This window comes from Callospermophilus lateralis, chromosome 13 (genome assembly GCF_048772815.1).
Source record: "Callospermophilus lateralis isolate mCalLat2 chromosome 13, mCalLat2.hap1, whole genome shotgun sequence".
NCBI classification, from domain to species: domain Eukaryota; kingdom Metazoa; phylum Chordata; class Mammalia; order Rodentia; family Sciuridae; genus Callospermophilus; species Callospermophilus lateralis.
Window position 1 is genome coordinate 48976712 of NC_135317.1, and position 24013 is coordinate 49000724.

General features: G+C 38.8%; 2 protein-coding genes across 5 annotated transcripts in view; both read right to left on the reverse strand.

Annotated features, from left to right (window-relative positions):
• Olah (oleoyl-ACP hydrolase) overlaps positions 1 to 22904 on the reverse strand; it is a 68433-nt gene extending 45529 nt beyond the window's left edge. Inside the window, exon 1 of the mRNA XM_076831480.1 lies at positions 22829 to 22904. Coding sequence (XP_076687595.1) covers positions 22829 to 22864 — 36 coding nt within the window. The 5' untranslated portion in view covers positions 22865 to 22904. The remainder of the gene's footprint in view (positions 1 to 22828) is intronic.
• On the reverse strand, positions 14804 to 22894 carry Meig1 (meiosis/spermiogenesis associated 1). Of its 4 annotated transcripts, XM_076831482.1 has the most exons (4): positions 22829 to 22863; positions 19683 to 19834; positions 19121 to 19287; positions 14804 to 15079 (listed from the first exon to the last, which is right to left on the reverse strand). In XM_076831482.1, exons 3-4 carry the CDS (start codon positions 19256 to 19258, stop codon positions 14951 to 14953), a joined length of 267 nt encoding a protein of 88 aa, XP_076687597.1. In that variant the 5' UTR covers positions 19259 to 19287; positions 19683 to 19834; positions 22829 to 22863; the 3' UTR covers positions 14804 to 14950. The 4 variants fall into 4 exon arrangements, with proteins under 4 accessions (XP_076687597.1, XP_076687598.1, XP_076687599.1 ...); XM_076831483.1 differs by lacking the exons at positions 19683 to 19834; positions 22829 to 22863 and adding an exon at positions 22759 to 22800; XM_076831484.1 differs by lacking the exons at positions 19683 to 19834; positions 22829 to 22863 and adding an exon at positions 21349 to 21382.
• Positions 22905 to 24013: the final 1109 nt, after the last annotated feature.

A 24013-nucleotide genomic window follows, 5' to 3' on the forward strand; every position in this document is an offset into this window, starting at 1 on the left:
GTATTGAAGGGAGAAGGGGGTATGTACTCTGATTGGCCCAAATTCTCCTCCTGGCATCTCCTGGAGAGGTAATATATTTGGTTTGCTTATTGGGGCAGATGCAGAGAGGCCAGGATATGGAGGACAGGAGAGCTGCTGTTGCACACTAACAGCAGATGGAGATTTTGTGGGTCCTCCTGATTCTTCCTCCTCAGTAGGTGAGTCCCCAAGATTTTCTCTCTTCATGGCAGATATCATAGCTAAGTCTAATTTACACTGTTGGCATAATTTAGGATTTTCCCTTAGGGCAAAGAAAACCTGAACATACGGCACCTCATACCATTTCCCTTCTTTTGCAAAATTTATCAAGCTGTAAAATTGTATTAAAGTTGATATTTCCCTCTGGTGGCCAGGTTTCTCCATCAGGGAGTTTGTATTGAGGCTAGGCCTGGCAGCAGAAGAAAATGAGGTGCTTTTTCTTGAGCGCCTGAGGGTCAAATCTATCCCAATTTTTCAATACGCAGGTAAGTTGGTGTACCTGGCATATTGGAGAGAGAAGCTTCCATTTGAGTGAGATGAAAACAGGACTCAGGCACCTGCGTCAGAGAAAACTGTTCTCATTATGGACATCTCCCTAGGCTTGAGCTTCCTAAACGGTTCAGAAAACCCGTCTCTCACCTTGCTTTGCCAAGGGTGTTTCTGGTCCCCTTTGGCAAAGTGCTAGGGTCTCAGTTTTCCCTGTGCTAGAGACCCTGGGAGGATTCAGACTTAAGGGCATTACTGCTTATCCTCCCAGCCATTAAAAACCCATTGCAAAAGAGAATCATGGGCTCTTGTGTCGCCTTTGCTCTGTAGACTAAAGGAACCGCCTAAGGATAAGGGAAATCTCCTGGTTGTAAGGTAGCACTTTCTATCAGAGAGATTCCCAGAGGAGTTGATTCTAAAAATGCCTCCCTTTAGCAGCTTAAAGAGAATACAGCACATTTTAAACATCAGAGCAGTAAAACAGACTAGTGAAAGTTACCTATGCACCTTAGGGAACCTGGGCAGATTTTACTAATTATCCCATGCCTTTCTCTCAGTCCTACAACCTGAGTTGCTAACATTTCTGACCGGCAAATGAAGGGGACCATCCAGGAGGGAATGGATGCGGGGTTGGGAGTGTTGCGTAGCCCACACGGAGGCAAATGTGATTGGGGCTTTCCCTCAGTGCCATTCATCTACCAATCACCCTAGATCCCCTTAGTGCTGCAGTCTGGCTGGGCACAAAATAACCGAGACAAAACGAAGCACTTGTAGGTCCAAACAGGAACTCCTTTATTGCCCAAACTCCACCGTCACTTCACGTGCACTCCCCAGAAACTCTCTCACCCTCCACCAGGCTCCACGAGAATTCAACGGGAACTCTGCGAGAACTCCAAAGTAGCAGGCGCCCGAGGCAGCAGGAGCCACCCTATTGCCGGAGCCGCCCTATGGCCTGAAGCCACCCTATTGCCGGACAGCAGAGGTCTATATACAATTGAATACACAGCCTGTTTCAATCCAGCATCATCCAGTCACAGCAATTATACACAGCTTAACTTAATTATCATCATCTTAATGGCTCACTGGTGTCACCTCTCAACCATTCCTTCTGGCAAAAATCCCAACTCAGCTGTGGCTCTCAACACCTTAGGGCTGTTGGGAGAGGGCTCAAGAGAAAGGAACCTTAGGAATATGTCTGAGTGTAGCCCAGACTGGAATTCCTCAGTTGTTCCAAACTCCTTCCTCCACCTCCACACATCTGAGGCAGATCGGGATTAGGGACACTGTGTACTCACGCCAATTGCTCTCCCGGCCCAGACAGAAAAGTTGGAAGCGGCTTTGGCAAAATCCAACATGCCTGCTCTGTATTGAACAGGTGATTGAGAGCTGCCTAGGCCAGGAAAACTCTCACCCGATTCTTGAAGCGTAGCGGCTGCACTAATTGTGTTTAAGTAGCCAATGGGTGCCCACCTTATCCTCCAGAAAGAAAGAGAGAAAGATGCACCTCAGACAGACATGGGGTGCATGGGGAGGTGCTTACCTTGGTGTAGAATCTCGGTGGGACCTCCAATATGTTACCGCTGTTGACCTGTGACAAGTCCTTGCTTCCCCAATGTTGAAGAATAACACCAGAGAAGCATGCCAAGGCAAGGTCAGAGTGGAAAATAGAAGTTTATTAAAGAACAAAGGGCTGGGGATGTGGTTCAAGTGGTAGCACGCTCGCCTGGCATGCGTGCGGCCCGGGTTCGATCCTCAGCACCACGATCCTCAGCACCACATACAAAGATGTTGTGTCTGCCGAAAAACTAAAAAATAAATATTAAAAAATTCTCTCTCTCTCTCTCTCTCTCTCTCTCTCTCTCTCTCTCTCAAAAAAAAAATCAACATTTCTCTCTTTCTTTAAAAAAATAAAAATAAAATAAAGAACAGCAGAAAAGACTTCTCCCGGAGGAAGAAGGGGACCCAGGAGATGGAATCCATGGAAGTAAAGTTGTTTCCCCTTTTTATAGTTCTTTTAGTGATGGAATGTAGGTGGGAAGGCACGAGGGTTGGGACACAGGTGGGCCAAAGAAGTAATCTGGTCAGGAAGGATTTCTGAGTCAGCATCTTCAAGTTTTCTGGGGGCTGTTCATTAACACTTCTTTGGGATGGGCTCTGGGCCTTGGGCTTTTCCCAGACTTCATTAACATTACAAGAATTGTTCAGCTTTTCCCGGAATTCATTCTCAACATGGCCTCCATTTTGGATCTTACTCAATATTATTCCCGATTTACCTAACTACACTGACTACCTAACTTTAAATCTAGCTTCATTACTGTAGCTAAAGGTTTATCAATTTTATTTATTCTCTCAAAGAACCAACTTTTTATTTTGTCAATTTTTTTAATTGTTTCTTTTGTTTCAATTTCATTGATTTCAGCTCTAATTTTAATTATGTCCTGTCTTCTACGGCTTTTGGTATTGATTTGTTCCTCTTTTTCTAGGGCTTTGAGATGTAATGTTAGGTCAATTATTTGTTGACTTTTTATTCTTTTAATGAATGAGCTCAATGTAATGAAATCTCCACCATGTCAGCTTAGGACCTGACTTCCTTAACCAGACTCCTAAAGCCTAAGAAGTAAAATCAAGAATCAATAAATGGGATGGATTCAAACTAAAAAATTTCTTCTCAGCAAAGGAAACAATCAATAACATAAAGAGAGAGGCTACAGAATGGGGGAAAATCTTTACCACCTGCACCTCAGATAGAGCACTAATCTCCAGGATATATAAAGAAGCCAAAAAACTTAACACACACACAAAAAAACACTCAATTAATAAATAGGCTAAGAAACTGAAGAGACACTTCACAGAAGAAGAAATACAAACAATCAACAAACATATGAAAAAATGTTCATCATCTTTAGCAATTAGTTAAATACAAATCAAAACAACTCTTAAGATTTCATTTCACTACAGTCTAATGGCAATTATCAAAAATACAAGCAAAAATAAGTGTTGGCAAGGATGTGGGGGGAAAGGTATACGCATACATTGCTGGTGGCACTACAAATTGGTGCAACTGAAGCCAGATTTAAAGATAGGTAGTTAGTGTAGTTAGGTAAATCGGGTCTAATACCGAGTAAAATAAAAAATGAAGGCCACGTTGAGAATGGAGCCCAGGAAAGCAAAGCATCACTTGGGGAAATTGAAATGTTAATGTTCCCAAGGCCCAGAGCCCATTCTAAAGAAACGTTAATGAAGCAGCTCCTAGCTTACACGGAGGTGCTAATCAAAAGCCATCCCAGGCCCTTCCTGCCCAGATTACTCCTCCAGCCCAAGTGCCCCTCACCTTTTGGGTCTTCCCACCTACATTCTATCACTGCAAGATAACAGAACAAAGGACAGGAACTAACACAGGAAAACTAAAAGAAGACCTTAGCTATAAAAGAGGGAAGGCCTCCCCCTAACATGGATTCCACCTCATGGGTCCCCTTCTTCCTCCTTAATGGGAGGGAAGAATGGAGGAATTTTGGATTGGGCAAAGGGGAGTGAAGGGAGCGGGGAGGGGTGTGGTGACGGGAAGGATGGTGGAATGAGACAGACATTATCATCCTATATACCTGCTTGATTACAGTACTCGAATAACTCTATACCATGTTCAGCCAGAGGAATGAGAAGCTGTGCTCCACTTGTGTACAATGTGTCAAAATGATTTCTACTAATTAAAACATGTAAAACTAATTAGAACAAATTAAAAAGAAAATATAAGGAATTTAAAAAGAAAGCAACCTTGATTTTTATTCCTTTCAGTCAGCACAATCATGAGGAATCTATTCTATAAGTAAACTACAGGAAGACTCCTTCAGTTGCTCAAAAATCCTTTCTGTTTATCTTTAGGATATTTTGTTGTACTCTTGATAAAACAGTGAGGTGTTGATTTATAAGCCCCAGAACTCCTCTTAGAGTTCATTAGCACAACTTCTAGAGATGCAGAAAGAAGGGCCATGGACTCAGCAGGAGTTTAGTAATGAACTTGCTGTGGATTGAGGTTGAGTGAAGAATAGAGAAAAAAGAGATAGAAATGTTTCTAGAAACCCAATGGTGATTCTCACATACTCAACTATTATCCTCCACAGACAAGTGCCTGCTGGAGCAGCCTTTAGCCCAGAAAGCTGCCTCTGTCGGTCTCAGAGACTATCAGTGAAATCTCTACCACGCAATATGATCTATGTCCTCCTTCCTACAGAGAGATAAACCCTGGGCAATTTACTTGAATTGCCTTTTGTCAGTCCTAATTCCAATGTGGTGGCCAATATCCTCCTTCCTTGATTGACTTAAACATATAGTGTTGGACACTGAACACAACATTTGTTATTTCTGACCTCCAAGGGGCTTCCCAATTCAGTTTGATATTTACTTGGTTAATTCTGGGAAATTTTGCACATATGAATGGATATGTTCTACTTAAATTTTGTCTTTCAAAGAGTTATGTCCCAAATTCTTCAAAATGTTTTCCCCAACTTCTCCACTACAGTTTGTAGTTTACACACACACATAAACACACACACACACACACACACACACACTTTTTTTATTAAATGATGTACTTTTGGCCCTGTGACCTCATCTTGAGTCTGTTTTGGAACATCTTAACTGGATTATTGGTCCCTGGTGGGAGGATTGTTATTAGAATTTTCCAAAGAAACAGATCTAATGGGAAATGTGCATGTGCCACAGTCTGACTGGGCACAATTCAGTAGCCACTTGTTAAAAGAAACTAACTTTATTTTTAGAACCACACACGCCAAACAAAACAGCTCCTCAGGAAAAACCCTCAGAGCCCAACTGCCACCACCAGCTTCCCACAAGCCACTTCCCCCCCCCACCAGCCTCTCCACCTCCCACAATCCTCCTGCTCTTGAGGCTGATTGGCTGGGTCGCATGGGCGGAGCCAAAAAAGTCCCCCAATGAGCAGCTCTGTGGCCTGAAAGGGCAGGGAAACAGCCCAATGAGCATCACCACAGAGGAGCCAATCAGCTAGATGTTGCTGGGGCCGCTTTGAGCCAATCATCAGCTGGCAGTCTGAAAGTTTGCTGGGGCCCCTTCGGCTGTGGCTCTCAACATCTCCCCCTCTCTGTTTAAACAACAAGCATGTGGCTTAGGGACCGTGCCTGCCTTAGGTTGTCCAATAGTACATATGGTCCTGACCCGTTATCGGATGAGCGTCAGCCTCCTGTCTTAGGTTGGTACCATTGCAATTGGATCTTACCCGTCACTGACTACTGGTCCAGTATACAGCCACACCTGTGGAGAGGTCTTTGTACCAGCGGGGGGTGGGGGGTGAGGTCCTTTGCCTCACCTCTGTTGGCCCCCAAATTAGAGCTGAATGGTCATGACAAGCAGAAGGGAGGAAGATACACCAAGCCAATTGACAACTCCTTTTGGAAAAATTGTACCACCGATGACACCATCAGCATAAATACGCCAACACTACCACAAGTCGCTGCACCATCAGATAGTTCACAATGCATACAAGTGACACATAGTCCAGGCAAGTTCTGCAAGCAGTTCAGTGATGGCTATTGCAGAAGCTGTAGATTGGTTTTATCTTTGTCTTCACCGGCACTGGGATGAAAATAGGAATTCTGGCAATAATGGCTAAAGAAAAAATTATGTAACATTCCAGAAGGCACTAAAAGAAAACAATTTTCTTAACAATTTACATTATCTTGAAGAGAATTATTAAATATAATGAAAAGGAAAGATGAAAATAAACAAACAGATCTGTTAACCTCCTTCTTTGTTCACATTTTAAAACAATCCTCAACAGCTGTATACCCAATTTAAATTAAACCATTTAAATCATGTGAATAAAAAAAAATTATTTGGATCCATTTTTTTTCATGAGCGCTCATGATATATGGATATACGTACATACAAACATACAACATAAAACACAAGTGTGCACACATAATATAATACATACAACACATAACATAATAGTAAAGGCCTTATAACTCTTTACAGGTGAAATCTCCATTGCAATGTTTAAAAACTCTATAGTCAAAAAATAGAACTGATCAGCAAAACATTAACCTAGGTCTGTATGAGCTCAAAAAACAAAATAGAACTTCATGATGTGGGAAAGGGCAATAATAAAATAGATATTGAAAAAAGCATCCTGGTTCTGTCACAGATGTAAGAATAGCCAAACTGGAGTTCTGGATATCAGCTGTTATGGATTTGAGCCAAATCATCTTCTTTTTGGTCTGTAGAAATTGCTTTAGTTAATCTCTCTGGAATCCAAATCAGCTGCTGTTCTCCCTGTGGAAACACATAAACAGACCCCCGACTCCAGGCAATCATTGGGTCAGGACCTTAGTTAATCTCTCTGGAATCCAAATCGGCTGCTTTTCTTCCTGTAGAAACACACAAACAGACCCCTGACTCCAGACAATTACTGGGTCAGGACGTTTCCATTGTCCTGTTAGAATATCCTTCCAAAGTACCTTGGGCTTATGTACATTTTTTGGACACATATGCCTTTCCACAGGACTAAGCCTTGATGAATCTAAATTTAAAAAGTTTAGAGTAAAAAGAGTTATTTAAGTTTATCTTTGGGGAATATATACCCCTTCCCAATTCCTTCTTTTTGCTTTAATAAGTACATTTTAATAGTTTGATGAGCTCTTTCAACTATGCCTTGTCCCTGTGGATTGTATGGGATTCCTGTTATATGAGTAATGCCAAATGTTGAGCAAAATTTTTTAAAAGAGGTAGAAGTATAACCAGGAGCATTATCTGTTTTTAACTGTATTGGAATGCCCACAGTGGCAAAATTTTGTAAGCAATGAGCTATAACATCTTTAGTTTTTTCTCCGGCATGAAGGGAGCCCATCAAAAATCCAGAAGAAGTATCAACTGTAACATGCAAATATTTTAATTTTCCAAATTCTGGCAAGTGTGTGACGTCCATCTGCCAAATATGGTTAGGTACCAATGCTCTAGGATTGACTCCAAGATTAACTTGTGGTAAAAGGTCACACAATTTTGACATTGTTTTATTATTTGTCTAGCTTGTTACTTAGTTATTTTAAAATGCTTGTGTAAAGTATTAGCATTGACATGGAACTTTTTATGAAAATTTATAGCTTCTTCTAGTGTAGAGAAAATATGTATGTCATGTGTAGTTTTATCTGCTAAATCATTGCCCAAACTAAGGGCTCCAGGCAATCCTGTATGTGCCCTGATATGTCCTATAAAGAATGGATCTTTTCTGTCCCAGATTAGACTTTGTATAGTGGAAAACAAAGAGAAAACAGTAGAGGAAGGGGAAATCCTACCAGCATCTTCAAGAGATACTATAGTATTAACTATATACTGACTATCAGAAAATAAATTAAATACAGAATTTTTAAACATCACAAAAGCTCGTAATACTGCATTAAGCTCTACCTTTTGAGCTGATTGTTTGGGTACTAAAAATGTAAAAGTTTGATCAGGTGTAACTATTGCTGCTGTACCATTATTTGACCAATCAGTGAATATATTTGGAGCATTCATGATAGGTGTTTTTCTTGTCATTTTTGGAAAAATTACAGGATGCGATGACCAAAAACACAATAAAGGATTAGATAGTAAGTGGTTATCAAATGAAACATTAGATTTGCACATGATTATTGCCCAAGTATTTAACTCATTAGCTAACTCATCAATTTGATTCATAGTATATGGAGTAATAATTTTATTAGGAGAAATTCCAAACACTCCCTTTGCTGCTTTTATTCCTTTGAGTATTAATTGTCCTACAGCCTCAGGATACCTAGTAAGAATAGTGTTGGGAGAATAAGATAAATGTATCCATAATAATGGACCTTCTTGCCAAAATACTCCTGTAGGAATATTTTTTGTTGGTAGTACAATAAATAATAAAGGCAAACTTATATCAATTCTATCCAAATGCATATTTTCCATATATGTTTCAATGACTTTTAATGCCTTTCTTGCTTCAGGCATTAACATTCGGGGTGAATTTGGATCTGATGGACCTTTTAGGATATCAAATAAAGATCCCAACTCTCCTGTTGGCATACCTATTTAAGGCCTTATCCGATTTATGTCTCCTAATAACTGTTGAAAGTCATTAAGTGATTTGAGTTGATCTACTCGTATTTGAATTTTTGGTGGATGGACCATGGTTGAGGATAATAGAACTCCTAAATCATTAACTGAAAAATTTAATTGTATTTTATCTATTGCTATCTCTAGATTATAATTTTTAATAAGTTTGTAAGTTTGGCATAACATTCTAGCAATGTGTTTTTAGCTTTGTGTGCTAATAATACATCATCCATATAGTGAAATATTTGTAGTTCAGGATTTTGATTTCTAAGTGGCTGGATTACTTTGTTAACATAAATTTGACACATAGTTGGGCTGTTAGCCATCCCTTGAGGGAGTACTTTCCATTCATATCTCTGATCAGGACCTTCATGATTCAGTGCAGGGAGTGTGCTTGGTCTGTTGGAAGAAGGAGGTGGCCAGTGTGTCTGGAGCAGAGCAAGCTAAGGATGGAGTCAGAAAGTACAGGGCAACCAGACTACTACTTTTGTTTTCAATCTTACTCTTCTTTGCTGGCCAGCATACTCTCTGTGCCCATCTTTTCAGAGCATTGCTGACTTGCTGAGGGTGGGGGTAAGGGATAGTGAGAAAAAGATGGCATGGAGGTTGCTGTGTTTAACAGCCCAGTATTTGCTCTAATTGGCCTGAGGTGAGACATATAATAATCTGGGCTTAAAAGGTGGCGACATCCTCCTTAAAGGGCCTGATTAAATTGCGCTTCAGATGTGGTCATTAATTTTTATTTGACCCATGTGTCAGGAAAAACTTACATTTCATAGCATAACTTAGTTCATACTTGTAGGGCATGATGTAATGTGGGGTATGTTGCATCAGAAAAGAGGAAACTTAACTTACTGGCTGCACCCACTTCCCAGTCCTGGGGCCACATGTGGCTAAGAGAGCACCTAGCAATTAATCAGAAGGCATTGCCCTGGGTTGTGATGAAGAATTGGACCACCTCTAGGATAGGCTCAGAACTCTTCTGCCCTCACAGACATTACTGCCTGTAGGATGGGTGTAGATATAAATTCTCCCCACCCTGCTGACCTTTATCCTGATTGGCTCCTGGACATTATATTAGCTGTGTATGTTTTCTCATTAAATGAGATCCTGCTTTGACAGTTCTCCCTGGCCCCCCTGATTGTCCTCGGGGAGGGAGGGCTGGGTGTGGGCGGCCAGTCGACCTTTACCTTTCTTGGCTCGTCCTGGTCGGGGTGTGCTTTCCCCATCTCTCCCCCAGGTCAGGAGGAAACGGAGGCTAAAAACCCCCGACACATACTTATATTCTTTTCTACTTAGTTCTTTTTAATGATGATTGTGAGAATATACTGATCTTAGGAGCCACAAGTACAGGGATTCTGAGCCCTGCCAATTCACAAAAGGTGCCTTTCAGTGCTCTGAAAAAACCTGTATGCTCACATAACATCCCCAGGTATTTTGATTTAGTAAGTTTGGAACCAGGACCTAGCATCCTTGCGAAAATCTGCCCTGAGATTTTAAAGTGAAGCCTGAGGTGACATCATTGGCACTAATGGGTAGTGATTAATATGATGAAACCCATTGCTTTAACACATAAAAATAATATGCACCCATAGGTCAAGAAGATCTTCTTCATTCTCTGACCATCATTCCAGTTGGTGGGCAAGACATGGGGTGGGGAAGTAATCAGGCCCATTGTCTCACATCTACTGGGGTCATTATACAAAGAGGTGATGTACTAGTTTCTTAGAGCCACAGTGAAAAATTACCATAAGCTGGGTGGCTAAAAAACAGAAACCTGTCCTTTCACAATTCTGAAGACTATAAATCCATCATCTAGGTGTCTGCAGGGCCGCTTTCTTTGAAGGCTCTAGGGGGAAAGCCTCCCTTGCCTCTTCCTAGCTACAGGTAGTTGCTGGCAGTTCTTAATGTGCCCTTACTCACACATACATCACTCCAGGTTCTGCCTCCTTTGTCCCCAGGCCTTCTTCCCTGTACCCCACACCCTTATATCTTCAAATTTTATAAGGATGAAGGTCATTGTATCAAATCCAATATAACCTCATTTTAACCTGATTTCATCTGCAAAGACCCTACTCTCAAATAAGGTGACATTTACAGGTATTACAAGTTAGGGTTTCAACATATCCTTTTTGGGGAAACACAGTTTGACACACAACAGGCAATGTCAGTGTCTACTGAGCACCATTAGCACAAATTCTAAGACCTAGTTACTTTTCAAGGACCCATGGAAAATGTTTAAAACTTGAAAAACAATGTAAAACTATGAGCTCCAAAGTACCATTGAAAATTACAAATATGAATTTTAAAATGTTGAATTGAATGTCAATAAACTATAATAAATCTATTTCATATTCTATTTTTTAAAACTGTGAGTACTTTAATTTATAAAAGTGGTTATAAATAACATGTGGACTCCATTTTCCTCACCTCTAACAATTCCCCAGTATGAATGAAGATTTGCCAAAACGTCAAACATTCAAAATCTTTTCTGATATCCCAAGGCAAAAAAAAAAAAAAAAAATATATATATATATATCTTGGACAACACCTGCTTGGAATTTTCTTAGGCAATTCCTGTGAAATTAAGAACTGAAACAATCATGTGGAGTAGACTGAGCACTCTAGGAACAGTGGAAAACCATATTCAGGGTGCTGGAAGAAATACCAGAAAAAAAAAATTGCACTCAAGCCTTGGTGGAAAGACCTCATCAGATTCTATTAAATAGCAACTATATACCAGCAGCACTGAGGCAGAGTCTTAAATTCATGTTTTCTAATTTTAAAACACATTATCATCTGCCCCTTTCCATCAGATACCCACTTCATCAGGAGACCTGTGGACAGTGGAGTATCAGTCTGAGCTGGGGACTGCTGCTGATCAGTGACTCCTAGATGACCTGTTCTTCCTTAGAGAAACAGTTTCCTCTGTTCTACTAATATTCTTGCCTTTGATTGTACTCTGACACACTCTAGTGATTGACTCAATATGCTTCCCATGTTATGAGTTCCCAAAACAACCCCAGATTTAATGGTTTGCTAGGAGGGCTTAGGGGACTCAGCATATAATTGGACACATAGCTTTCATTTACTACAGTGAAAGGATACAAAGTAAATCAGCAAAGTGAAAAGGAGCATGGCATGAGGGCTAGATGAAAAAAGGTTCAAGTTCTTAAGGGTCTTCTCCCAGTGGAGCCCTACGAGATCCTCTCAATTCCTCCAGCAATGAGTATGACAACAGTGTGAAATGGTATCAGGGAAGCTCATTACAGACTTAGTGACCTAGATTTTTATTTGGGCTGGCCACATAGGTACCTCCTGCCTTGTATGTACCAAAATTCCAGACTTCCAGAAGGAAAATAGCATAAACTGCTGTTTGCATTTGTTCAGGCAGAGAGAGCCTCTTATCAGGAATGGTGGAAGCCCTCCTGAAATCAAAGTTCCCAGATGCCAACTTCTATAATTTGGATCTTGAGTGTCCCCAAGAGCCCATATGTTGAAGGCTTGGTCCCCAGCCCATGGCACTATTAAGAAGTGGTAGAACCTTTAGGAGATGAAAGTTGGAAGTTAAGTCATAGAAGGCCCTTGAAGGGGATAGTGGGACCTCAGGCTCCTTCCTCATTCTCTCCCTTTCTGCTTTCTGACATCCTTCACCATGCAATGAACTGCACAGCTGCTCATGTGAGGTATGCTTCTCCACAGTCATGTCTGAAAATGTTTCAAGTATACTGAATATTTCTTCTGGATCCAGAACTAAAGGTGGTAGTCAGGAGATGATTGGATTTTGGCTCTCCAAAATCATACCTGGATGTTGGACCAAAACTTGGCATTCTGTTCCTATTTCTGCTTCAATGTATTCTATGAAACCAGCAACCCTATTCTCCATTGAAAGTTAGAACACCTATAATGGAGGCTCAGCACTGGCATCCAGCATGAAGCAGGCTGGACAGTTTTGCTGGGAAGCTATTGCTATGATGGACCAAGGCCTAGATCCACCTCCCACCACAGTACAGACATGTTTACTAAGAGCACCTGCCACTGTTTAAAGGCTCTCTCAGCAGCATCATGGTAGGTAGGAAGAATAAACACATTATAAAAGGTGTGCAAAAATGAGTCAAGGAGTTTTTCCATATTGTAAAAAAGAGTGGCATGCTGTGAAAGCACCAGCTATGTCCCTGATAAGATATATGGGGAAATCACTAATCACAAGTAATCAAGGAACCAAAATGGCATCTAAAGACCATGTTTCTGAGGTTACTCTTGCTTCAAAAAGATGACATGGCATTTAGGACACTCAGGATAATTACTGAGATTTCTCCAGGAAGAAATTCTTAACCAATTCTTGGAATGGCTCTTACCTGTTCCATGGTCAAAAAAAAAAAAAAAAAAAAAAATGGCAGTGATCATGACTGAGTCTATGTTGACTTCAAGACGCATAATACTATGTTGACACCAAAATTATGCATAATTATTAATTTCATCTGTTCCCTGTGTTTTGACATTGTTGTTATTAACAAATTAACACCAACAGGTGGGAAAAGAACATTCTCAGAAGGCCAGAAGTCTGAAACAGATCCTATTTGGTAAAAGCGGATGGTGTTCCTTCTTGAGACACTAGAGGGTGAATCCGTGTTGTTGCCTTTTCCAGCTTCAAGAGCTTTATGCTTTCTTGGGCTTTGGGTTCCCTCCTTGCACCAATCAGATATTTTCCGTCATCAAGTCTCCTTTCTCTAACTCTGATCACCTGTTGCCCTCTTAGAAGGACACTTCCTTGTGATTACATTGGGCTCACCCAATAATCCAGGTTAATTTCTCCAACTCAAGATCTTTAATTACATAAAAACTTCTTTTGCCATATGAGGTAATATATTCACAGATCCCAAGAGCAAGAACATGGACAACTTTGGGGGTAGGTGGGGCAATTATTCTGCCTATCATAGTATTTTGTTTGTTTGGTTTTAGTACTGAGGATTGAACCCAGGGGTGCTTAACACTGAGCCACATTCCCAGGCCTTTTAAAATATTTTATTAGAGACAGGGTCTCACTGAGTTGCTAAGTTCCTCACTAAATTGGTGAGGCTGCCTTTGAACTCACAATCCTCCTACCTCAGCCTCCTGAGCCACTGGGAATACAGGCATGTGCCCCCCAACCCAGCTTGTAGTATTTTTAATTGGGGAAAAAAGAGAATAGCACCTACAGGTCTACCAAATCTGGAAGATAATAAAAGTCATGACCAGAGAGGTATAGAAAAATGAAATATGTGGTAAATAAGTTGTTTCTGGAAGCACTGGGAAAGACATAAAAGAAGCTGGCCACCCTATTTATCCTTCTTATGATGTGCTTGCTTTAAGAATGCGAGAGAGGCATAAGTTTGAAATGGGAAAATAGGGCTTTATGGTGAAGACAGTGGTTCTGAAAAATGGGGGCTAAAGTTGAATGAATTGATATGAACCCCTATTCAAAAATTTGAAGTTAAGAAGTTATAAATGGTGACCCCCCAAAAAAATCTTAGTGAAAAAGTAAACTTTCTACAGTAATCCAGGCAGCAGTGGGGACGTTGCCTTAGATGGGGGAACCCAGAGACTGACCACGTGACAAAGCCTTGCAAGAAAGGCTTCAAATGCAAGGAAATTATTCAGGAGGGAACTAACCACTGGTAGAAAATGGGGAATATGGCAAAACAGGGAGGTCCCAATGGAGTATGTTATCCAGTCTCATACTATGTGGATGACTGAAACATCAGTCCTACTGGGGAAAGTCTGGCCAGTGTGGAAGACAAACCTCAGACTTACTCTTCCTGTGCTACCAGGTTGCTGGGGACTTACACAACTACTCCCCATCAATCTTTGGTAGAGACTACCTCCAAGTGGACATCATTCTTGGCATTTCTTGTCTGCCCAGCAAGAAGCAAAGTACTCAGAGGCAAGACTCTCAGGCTGCAAAATGCAGATGCGGTAGTTCAAATGATGAGTAGTTCAAATGAGATAAAGGCAACCAGGGAGTTTGAGTGTGGAACTAACCTGCTATAAGGAAATAGATCGCTATATAATGGATAATCAATGGAATGGTTTCAAAGGGGCCTAGTTCTCTTTCTGCATAATTGTTACTCTACCAAAGTTAAAATGGTCAGTAAGAGGATGGACCAACAAAGGAACAAGTTTAATACTTCTGCAGTTACATTTTAGAACAGGACAAGATGATCAGCAGATAACAAGGTGCATGGTTTCTGTGTTTCAAAACTTTAAATGGAAGACTGCATTTGGAATTATTTTGTAAAATGACAAACATTTACATGATGTAGAATAGAAACAATGAAAAACTGTCAAGTGATACAAAGAAAAGCTAGTAAGCATAAATTTTCACTTTGTGAACTTCTTTGTCATCACATTCCCTCTGTTTGTTGTAGTAATAAAAAGTATTGTCCCTTCTCTGAAGTTTCTTCACATAGCCTGTCTCTGGCCATCGATCTACCTGCACAATCAAAAACCAGAATATAAATATTGTAATGCCCATTTTATCTCATATTTTACTATCAAATAGTCAAAAGTACACTTGCATCAAAAAATTGAAGTATAAATTTTAAAATGCTTGTATTGTTAGAGTATTACCCACAAAAAAAACAGACCTTAAGCTATAAATTCATACTGTAAGAACAACTAATTCAGTGCTTCTCTCTGAAACCCAATTTCTAGGATTAGATGTCTACATGGTGGTCCAGATAAGGAAAATATTTCAAATAATATAAACTTAATTCTTCTTATGTTTATAAATGATTTCAAATGTAATTACTTATAAAAATAACCCAAGGAGAAAATCAGGGTAGGCCTATGTTCTGAAAGCACCATCTGTTGATTATGAATGTCATAGAGACAAAAGGAAGCAACTATACTCAAAATATCTAAAGGTGCATACGTATTTCCTTCTGCTCAAATTTCAAATTCACCTCAAAGTCCAGTTTTTAATAGACATTTGAGGTCATTAAATATAGTATTCAACAATCTTTTCTTCTCCCACTATTCTTTCCTATATTCTATATTGGTTTGCTTACTTTCTCATATGACTTGACCTGACTTGAACATTTTTCTCCCTTTCCAATTGCAATGTTATGCCTTCTTGATCAGGTTATTGCATTTTTGTTGTTGAATTTGTTCCTTCAGGATTTTGTGAGATGCACTTTATAATTGTCAAAAACACATCATTCAGGTTTTAGAAAAAATCAAATCTTGTTTTTCGCCACCATCAATACAGGCAGCCATTTCTTTTAATATTCTACAAATCATAGCTTTCAATTGGAAGAAAAGATGCACATACTATCTAAGTTTTAGGTCTTTCATTTTTCTAATATTGCATTTTCTTTTTCTTGTTTACTTATGAATTAGCAAAACAGACAGCAGCATGTCTGATAAATCTTAACAGGCCCTCTCATATTTACACTGTAAGAAAACAGCAAACCTTTTCACCACTGTATGCCAAGCCTGTCTTTCTGCCTCCCATTACCCCAGCAGGGAAAGGAGGTCTTCTCAAGTCGCCCTTACAGACTCCCATTACTTACCAGGGCTACAAATACCATCCCACACAGCGAATAAATAGTGTGACCACTGTCTCTGCAGAACATTTGGGGCCACATTGTATGGAATGATATTTTTAAAAAGCTATATTGGGCCTGTGCTCATTGGTCTCTATAGATAGTTTTCTTTGTAAACCCCTTGCCATTTTTGATTATATTTTTTCTTTTGGACTTTGAACTTGATGACTCCCATTTGATTTGGAACCTCCTTCCTGTAATAGAATGGAATGATAGGATTCTCACGTCCACTTTCCTTCTGCTTAGCCAGGGAGGTCTGCAAGCACTACTAGTACTTGTCAATGGGGCAGATTTCAGATAAGGAAAAAGAACTTTTCTCAAACCCACAGATCTCAGCATGTTGATAGGGACATCTCACTCAAGGCACACCTTCAGTTTCCGCCTTATCGCTCCTTTATTAGTACCACAAATGCCACTGGGGGAATGGAGACTTTTATGAGGATTTTCCTCATTTTGTCCTCTAAATTTCTGTGCTGCTTCTTAAGGTACATATACTTTGACTTGCAGACAGTTTTTTTCCCCCTTTCTTTTTTTTTTTTTTTTGGTATGGGGGACTAAACTCAGGGGTATTCAACCACTGAGCCACATCCCCAGCCCTATTTTCCTATTTCATATTTTATTTAAAGACAGGGTCTCACTGCTTAGCACCTCACTGTTGCTGAGACTGGCTATGAACTCAAGCTCTTCCTGCCTCAGCTTCTTAAGCAGCTGGGATTACTGGCATACACCACTGTACCTGGCATTATATACATTTGTGTGTGTTACTTATTTTCTATTCCAAGATAATAAGAAAGCTATCAATCATTAATGACAGCATTAATAGTTAATTAACAATTCTATTCACTCTACAAATTATTATAAGCACCACACGGCTAGGCACTCAAAACATATGCTTCATTTAATTCCTATGACAATTTTTTAAAGCAGGCACTATTGCTATTTCATAGTTGAGGAAATAGAGGCTCAGTGAAGTTGAGAACCTTGTACAGGCCAATCAGCTTGAAGAGGTAAGGCCAACCTATAACTGATTCCAAAAGGCCTGTACTCTTCCATGAGTTCACTGGATTTCTTGCAGTCAGATACTCTCTATTTTTATCTTTTAAAGCCTTTGGCACAAAAATTTGCATGCGGCAAGTATCCAATAAATATTGAATGAAAACACAAAGCCTCTATAATTACCAAGTAATAAAAGCAAACATGACAACTTTTGCACACAGATACACACACACACACACAAATAAATAAATAAATAACACACCCCTCTTGGTTGCTTTTTGGAAACTTCTCATTAAGGCTGTATTTTGTGTTCTCTTAAATAACATTATTAGGTATGTGGATTTATGGCAGGAGTGATTAGAACACAAAGCATGTTGTGTTTCACACTGCCTCTATGATCCTGGGTCTTGAGTATCTTTAGGGACATCCCAATCCTTTTTGCCCCCTGGTGTTGGGGATCAAACCCAGAGCCTCGAACGTGCTAGGCAAGCACAGTACCACTGTGCTACATCCCCAGACCCAGCATCTCAATTTAAGGCAAGGAATGAAGCTTATTTTTAAATAGCATTAACCTATTGAGTTCCAAGTTTTCATTTCTGCAAATATTTCAGTAAGTTGACATAGGTGCATTAAAATAGGTTAGACATAATATTCTAAAGCTTATATGCATATTAGTATTATTATATATTCTTATTAATTATATTAATTATCTTATATTAGCATTATTATTATTACATATTCTTATTATAATAAGATACTAAGTTTGTAAAATAGTTTGTATAGTTGTTCTACATCTGTGATGATGGGACAAAAAGGGTTAAAATGACAATGATTCTAGTGTTTCCTATTTAAAAGCCACAGATGGTGCAATAATGAAAACTATCTTTTGGTAAGGAGGCCAGAGTAAAATGTTTGTATATATGAAGAGATAGACATATGAAAATCACAGTAATCTTCATTTGATCAGTATTTTTAACTTCATTTCTCACCAATTCTGTCAAATTAATGTCTATTAAATTCAAGTCTATTAAAGAGCATATTACATTTTAGCTCTGTATTTCCTCTACAACTTTTCCTATCTACTTTTATAGAAAGTATTAAATAGAAAAAGTAGAATGCAGAAGATTATAGAAATCTGAAAAATTCACAACCAGTTTCTAAAAAATGGTGAGTTAAAAAATAGAATTAAAAAATTCTAAAACTTAGGTAAAATAACTGTTATAACTCAAAATTTAAATATTAAATATTATGATTAAGTATTATAAAAAATTTAAATATATTATTAAGTGTCCTAAATTTTAAATTTTATGAATACTATGCCCAATTCTATGAGAATCTTAAAAACTCTCCTAGTAGCCAGTAGAATAAATGAGTTAAAAGAAATTATATTGTAACTGCTGCAAAGCCTAGATCTCCTTCTAGTCTTTGAACAGCAAAACAATGTCTCTGCTCTCTCAGAAAAGCTTGGAATGTGCAACCAAAGTCAAGATTTGTTCGCTAACAGTGTTTTTATTTTTCCAAGTACAATCCCCATAAAAAACATAAGTTAATCCTTTCTGAGTCATGGTTAAAATAAATAAACAGAAGGGAGATAATAGTTATGATAATAGTCATATAACAAATTAAATAATTGATAATAGAATTACCCCTTTTTTTTTCTTCCAGGAAATATTCTTTTAGCCAAGCCTGGGTGCTCAATAAAAACTAAAAATTTTGAACTGCCCCCAGACAAGGGACTACCTCTTTGCCCTGTCAGCCTGGCAAATCACTTTTCTGGGCCTTGGTCTCCTCCTCAATAAAATGAGAGTTGCAGTAGAATTCCCTTCGGTTTTTTGTTTGTTTGTTTGGTTGGTTTGGTTTGGTTTTTAAAATTCTTTTCATACTCTAACAGACTCATTTCAAGTTCAGGTTTGTAGAGGCATAAATCTTACCATAGATACTTGTTTCACTTGTTTATATTCAATTTCATCCCGATATCCTGCTTGTTGAAATCTGTACAGATTTTCTATCTCTTCTGACCATTTTTTGGCACGACTTATTGATTTTGGTTTCACGTCAGAACTAGCCATGGCTACACAGGCCTTATTACCAATTATTTCTGAAAGATGTTAAAACAACATTAATAGATAACTTAATAATAACAATTTTCAAATGTAACACTTAAAAATTATATATTGAGTTGAGAACCCCAGTTTAAACATGTTAATTTTTTAACACTCAATTTTAAGATTCTGAAGGATTCGTGCTGTAATTTGGGAAACCAACAAAGAAACCTCTCCCTTCACAGAGAACTGTTTGTTTCTTCATCATATAAAATTGTACTTGGAGTTTGGAGTAATATTCTAAGAGCTGTATACCAGTCCTGGTACTCTGGGCAATAGTTTGCACATTTCTGAAAATGTTCTTATTTGTAACTGCTCAGCGGATTGTCAAAATATCCCACCACCATTCCATTTAATTATATTAGGAACTGTATCACTCTTTCACTCCCACCTTTTTTTTTTTTTTCCTTAAAAAGGGAATGCAAAATCAGTCTTCTCACTCATGGCTGGGAAGCAATAGTTTCTTCGTTTTTCACTTCTTAACTGCTAGGATACATCCTAATCACTGCAATCCATTTATTCAGGTCACTGTGGCACCCGATTCTGTGATACACCAACGTGAGAAGATGACTAATACAAATTCCTTGCAAGTTGTATGGCTATTATTGATTTTTAAACAGTGTAGGAGATCACTAATGGTCTTGTAAATTCTAATATCCAACTCTAGTTTATGTAATTGTCCATTCCCCAAACCTAATCTTTAGCCAGTTTTTGTTTGTTGGATTGATTTTTTTTTTTTTTTTTCAGTACTGGGGCTCAAGCTCAAGGCCTTTTGCATGTGAGGTTATTGCTGTATCGCTGAACATAATCTTGCACTTGTTTTTCTCAGCTACTTCTTATTCTGTTAAAAAAAAAAATCATTTAACTGAAATGAATTTTCATCAGGATTCCTTAAATCCATTCTTCTAGTAAAATATATTTCTATTGAAATACATTAAAGTCAGACTTCATAAAGTAGATCTTTTGAATTAATTAGCAATTTCTTAGTTTTTTCAATCACAATGACAAATGCTCATCAGGGTAAAAAAGGCTAAGAGACACATTAAAGTACAAAAAAGGGAGGCAAAATGATCATTATATCGATTAGAAATATCTACCCTTGACATTGAGTGAATATCATTCCAAACATAATGAATTAATTAGGTTAGACTTGAGAAGTAATAGAAAGAAGTTTTATCATAAATGCTTCCACAAGAATAACAAATGTAGCACTACCTGGATTTAACAGGGGAAAATACAGGAAAAGGAAAAAGTGGCAGACTTGCTGAATTTCAGGTGAATATTTCCTCAACATAAAGATGTAGCCTAAAATTTCCTTCTATGGTTAATAAAAGATAATGAAAACTAGCAGGAGGCCAAACTAAGAGTCACTTGCTTCAACTCTGTGTATCAATCACACTACTGATATACTCTTTTCTATGAAAAATAAGGAAATTGGTTATATGTTTCTCCTACTTTCTCTAGATTTTGGTTACTTGTTTAACATTCCGGAGTATGGCATTTACATTCTATTCTGAAACCATAATTGCCACATTTGTTTGGACTTAGTTCCAGATTTAAGGTAATTTAAATGAAGTCATTTGAATCACATAGTTCTTCTGATGAAAGCAACAACTACATAAGTGGATCTATCATTAGTATCACTGTTTGCATTTTTTCAATGTGCATACCAACATGACCAAAAAAAATTAGGGTTTTGTTAGTGAGTTTTTAAAAACTTCTGATCCTCAGTTATGGATTCAGATTTAGGCTCATGTTGCATGTTAAAGCAAGTCATTATAGGGCATTGTATTAATTTATGTAAAATTTGGAATACCTGACAAAATAATAAATAAGCCATGTTTCAGTAAAAATCATTGTCTTTCCATTCATTTTAATAGGGAGTTCATTAAATCACTGTTGCACAATACGCTAGCTAAGTTGGACATATGTGTTAAAATATACATGTAATGTATATTATATATTACATACAATTGCATGAAGAATATTATATGTAACAAAATGATGCTTAAAAAGATTACATGTTTTTATATGAATTTAGTGGCTGTATTACTTACTTTTATAAATGAAGTGCTACAATCTTAATTTATGTTCTCCCCAAGGCATTTTTCAATTTAGGCTTGATTTTTTGATACATAATAAAACACTTTAATTTGCTCATGTTCATTCAAAAATTGTTTTACTAAAAGTCATCTCCATAACTTGTCACTTTCAGGTCAGTCATGTCACCTACACATATAAAAATGCTACATTTAATACAAGAATAGAAAACATGCTGATTCAGTTGGACTGCTGGAAATCAGCTTTTTCGTAAAAATATATATCTTATAGATATTGGGCATCTCGAAATTTCATTTCCCCAAAATATCTAAAGGTTAAATGAATGCAATTTTCAACATAGCAGGAACCCTAGTGACTACTGTAACTGTGCTATATTGGGGCGGTGCAAATTCGACCTTTTTTTTTTTTGTCTCTCTTATTTCCACTTTATTAAAAACATAATGAAACTGAAATTAGGAAATATCAACCTAATTCCTTGATTATTGCAGTGATTCTGGGAAATTCAGTGGCACTACTTCTGCTAGTAGCATTCAGCATTTTCCACTAAGTGGTATCTTTAATGACAGTGACGGCAAAAAAAAAAAAAAAAAAAGATAAAAAATACTTTTTGCCTCTATAATACTGTTTCATTCCACAAACAGATAATGGCAATGCATGAGTTTCTAATTTGTGGATATTCAATTTTTATTATATACTACCAGGATATATGTGGTACTTGGTGGTGGGGGGGGGGGGGACACCAAACTCAAGTCCCTGCGGATCTGAAGTTGAATTTAACAGTACATGCTTCTGATGTAGCCAGTCACTTCAAACTCCCTTCCCTGCAAAGCCCCTTTTCTTCTCCATTATTATTCTGAAGTGTTGTTTTCTTTCTTTTTTCTTTTTTTTTTTAACTGCTAGTGGTATTAAACCCTAATGAGTATCAGCCTTCTTAATCTTTCATTTCTTTTTTTCATTTCATCATTTGTTCCTAACGGGTAGCTGGATCTGGCCGAGGAGACCTGTTGCCGAACTCTGGCCACGAATGAAGGTTCCTGGGCCTTAGTGTCCTAAGGGGAAAGGTGAGCATTAGAAGGTCTCTCAAGTTCGCGCTCCAGGAGTCTGAACAACAGAGCGGTTGGTCCCTTCAACGGGCGTTTGCGGTCTGAGGCCAGGTGTTCGAACACACTCGCAGCACAAAGCCAAAGCCACCCTTTTCGCCCCCCACCCCCACCCCGCAAGCTAGCAGGATGTCCCCGCTCCCTCAAACTTTCTTTCTTCCAGAAATCACCAGCTATGTCTATGAGGTGTGATCTACCCCGGAAAAAGGGACCCAGAAAGTATTTTCAACACTGGGTCCAAAGGCTCAGCCCTCACAGTCGCGGGGCCGGAAGCCAAAGGGGGCGCTGGAAGGCCCAGAAACTTACAGGAGAACCACCCTGGAGTTTAGCAGGGGCCAGAGACTACATTAAAACGACAGGTGAGACAAATCGGTACCTCGAACACCTGGCGAACCTCTAAGGCACCGAGCATCTGCGGGGCGGAAGGGGTGGAGCCCGGGCTTCCGGGGCGGGGCCCAGCCGGGCTCAGGGGCCGGTGGGCCCGGTCCTTGCCCGTTCAGCCACCCATCCCTGGGCCAACTCTCGTGGTTACCCTCGCTCAGTCAAGCAAGAGAAGCCGGAGAGGCCAGGGGACCGGCGATCACAAACGTGTTCGAGCTCTCTACTCGGAATCCGTGGGCTGGGTCAGCTAGAGGCCAACTGTCCTTGCTTCAGCGACCCTCGCGTCTCCTAGCAACGCGAAGGCTCTGCTCCAGCGGTCACTCTTAGGCCCCGCCCCGCCCTGGACTCCGCCCAGTTCCCTCAGGCCCCACCCCCTCTTTTTTTTTTTTTGATACAGCAGAGTCCTATTTTCCAAACCAACGTCAATACAGGATAGGAGCTTACTCCTGAGTCTTACTCCTACCTAGAGGTGGAAAGTGAAAGATATTGATGTTTCTTAAATTCCAGACAGAATTCCTAAAAAAGTGAATCAGAGTATGGAGACCACTATGAACTAGTCCATGGAGTAGAATATAATGCCTGACAATTAGTAAACATGCAACAAATTATATCTATAGCTTTAATTCTTTTCTAACATTATCTTTAATTATTATATTCAAAATACTATCTACACTAAAAGTAAGTTAGTGAAAGAAAGAAAATGCAAGATATACACGTTGAACATAGCACCTACATTTGTAACATAGAATAAATATTCTCTCATAAATTGAAGTATAAAAAAGAGGCAGTGGTGTACTAGAGTCAGCTCATTAGGGATCACAACAACCAAGAGTTAAAATTTTAGGAATTTTGTTAGCTAGTTGTTGAACACAGCCATGTTATTACAAATTAAGTTACATAAACTTCAAATTAAAGGAACATATTAAACATAATTACTAAAAACTCAGTGTCTATACTTTGAGAAATACTTTGCCTCCCACTCCTTGTTTAACTCAAGGCCAGGTTTCCCACTGCTGCTCAAGTTCAAAATTTAAAAGGCTTAGTTTGGGGTACAGTTCCTTTATAGTCTGATTCCTACTTAGCTGGTTCAATCGTCACTTCCATATGTCTCCATTATTTTGCCCCTTTTGAGCCCAATACTTAGGTTAAACAGAACTAATTTCAGGACTCAGATTGAGTA